The sequence below is a fragment of the Amblyomma maculatum genome, chromosome 2 (genome assembly GCF_055883805.1).
Source record: "Amblyomma maculatum isolate TAMU_Amacu chromosome 2, ASM5588380v1, whole genome shotgun sequence".
Lineage (NCBI taxonomy): Eukaryota > Metazoa > Arthropoda > Arachnida > Ixodida > Ixodidae > Amblyomma > Amblyomma maculatum.
Window position 1 is genome coordinate 130,918,103 of NC_139345.1, and position 2,391 is coordinate 130,920,493.

Here is a 2,391-nt window from a genome sequence, read left to right on the forward strand (position 1 = left end):
TAGTTTTTGTCCTTTTCGTTGTATAGTTGCTTTATACAGTTCAATCGTCTTGTCGTAATGTCTTGTATTCTGGACACAGAGCGTTCGCCTGCAGTATAAATAAATAAAATGCCTTGGTGGCATCTTTGAGTAGCGGACCAGTATGCCCTATATAGGGGTAAGACTTTTGCTGCAACGTCCTTCATCTTGAAGGAATGCCTTCTAGCTTAAATAAACATGTGCTGCTCCGCAGCTACATCTCAGCAGCCGAACTGGCCGTGGTGCGCTACGTGGGCATCCTGATGCTGTCGGCGCCTCTGGTGGCTTGCAGCAGTGAGCACCCTCTTGGACCCCAAGGCATGCGGCTACTCTTGATCCTTCGAGGGCTGCTGGGTGCCACGAACTTGTTCCTGCGCTTCTACGCCGTCCAGTACATGCCGATTGCAGACGCATCGGTCATCATCTTCAGTGTGCCTATCTTCGTCTCAGTGTTGGCCAGGGTATTTCTCAAGGAGCCCTGTGGGTTATTTCAAGTGGTCGCAATCCTGGTCACTATGGTCGGCCTCGCTCTCATAACGAAGCTGCCGCTGCTGTTCGGTGGTGGAGGAGGAGACCCCGTGCGCACCCGCGGCGTGGCGGCTGCACTGTCATCGACTGTGTTTGGTGCCAGTGTCTACATTGTGGTGCGCAAGGTGAATGTTGTACACCATTCGGTCATCATGTTCAACTTTGGCTGGGTAGCCGTGCTGGAGACAACTGTTATCTGGCTGACGACCGAGCGAGTCAAGCTCCCACGTTTTGACCTAGACTACTGGCTTCTCGTACTGCTGGGTATTTTTAGCTTCGTAGGCCAGATGTTCATGACGCGAGCCCTCCAGCTGGAGCAGGCTGGGCCCGTATCTGTGGTACGGTCGGCAGCCGACATTGTGTTCGTTTTTGTCTGGCAAGTGGCATTTTTCGGTGAGGTTCCCGACAAGTACACCGCGTCGGGTGCCGTGTTAGTGTCTACATGCCTACTCCTCACCGGCCTGCGCAAATGGATGCTCACTCTGCCGGAAAGCTCACCAGTCCGAATCAGAGCAGCCTGGCTTCTCACCTGACTGGCTATTGGGTCTTCTTTCGGCTTGTCTTCAGTAATAAAAACCTCGAGCGGACGTTCGGAATGCTAACTGGAAACCATCCATTACTTTAAAACTGCCAGCTAACTAGACAACACTACGAGTACATGGCGATAAGTCAGTGCGGATTCTCATTCTATGCTCACGAAGAGATGACGGCAGAATTGTGGCTGCTGAATCCTGGCAGTTCCAGCGCTCTCTATGCTGTCATCCGCAATATAAATGCATACATTTGCTTCGAATTCAACCCTCTTCTGACTTGCGGACTGCACACAATTTGGAAATGTGCCATCGTAACTGCCTGCAGTGAATTCAACAGCTTGTTCATGACATACAACAAATACCTCCTTCAAAAAACATCGGTTTATACAGCAGCCTTTTACTTGCTACGGGATGTGCCTGAAGATTTTGAACACTTGATATGTGGCTATCAAAAGTTTATCGCGCACCCCAGTGCATTACGTTCTAATATATGATTAGTTCAGGATGAAATCCTGTATCTTAAGCATGTGCTCGGTCCCTGGTACAATGAGCCTTCTGCACAGCCGAAAAACAATCTTTCCTCAAGGACATGGGGTCGATACACATCCTTTGACTCGCTCTGTGTATGCGTATGTTTTTGTGCGAGCATAATATCGAGTGATTTCTGTTTCGTTTTTTCTTCCCTTTTTTCACCCTATAGGAGTAGCATGCAGGTTTACTGCAATGGCACACAACTCCTGCTGACATTCAAATACCCCTTATCCCCCTGTATACACGTATTGGCCAAGTTTGCTGGCGGAAAGGAAGATGGTTGTTGGGAGATGCGTTGACACTTCCTTTAATTGCTAAAAGTAATAATAAAATTACGAGGGACTTTAGCGACTAAAGTAGTGAAAGGCGAAAGCCTGAGTGTCGGATTCTGCTACATAACTAGAACTAATTGATTAATTATTAGTCAGGAATAAATTTGCAGTTAGGTGTGTAATTAATTAGTGACCATAATAATCATTGCTTTTTTAATAAAAATTACTTAGTCAACAATTATTAATTAATTCATCAATATAAATTAATATATGATCATTACTTGACATATGGCCACATAAGGCACGCACTAGCGCATACTGTGGTAATGCTCTGTGATTGGTCGAGACCTCTATGACGTATTCCCGCCTCGGCCAATCAGAGCCCCGTAAATACGGGACACAGTTTGTCCGCGACAGCATAAGCCATTAAAGGCTTCCGCCTTAAAGGACTTCTTCGTCTTCGCAAACACTTGTTCAAAATAGTAATGCGACATTGCATACGGACATGC

At 47.1% G+C, this 2,391-nt stretch overlaps 1 protein-coding gene across 1 annotated transcript; it reads left to right on the forward strand.

The window, feature by feature from the left end:
• Positions 1 to 266: 266 nt before the first annotated feature.
• On the forward strand, positions 267 to 1,150 carry LOC146199891 (solute carrier family 35 member G1-like). Its single transcript, XM_084592823.1, has one exon. The coding sequence runs from the start codon at positions 282 to 284 to the stop codon at positions 1,077 to 1,079; it is 798 nt and encodes a 265-aa protein (XP_084448949.1). The 5' UTR covers positions 267 to 281; the 3' UTR covers positions 1,080 to 1,150.
• The last annotated feature ends 1,241 nt before the right edge of the window (positions 1,151 to 2,391 follow it).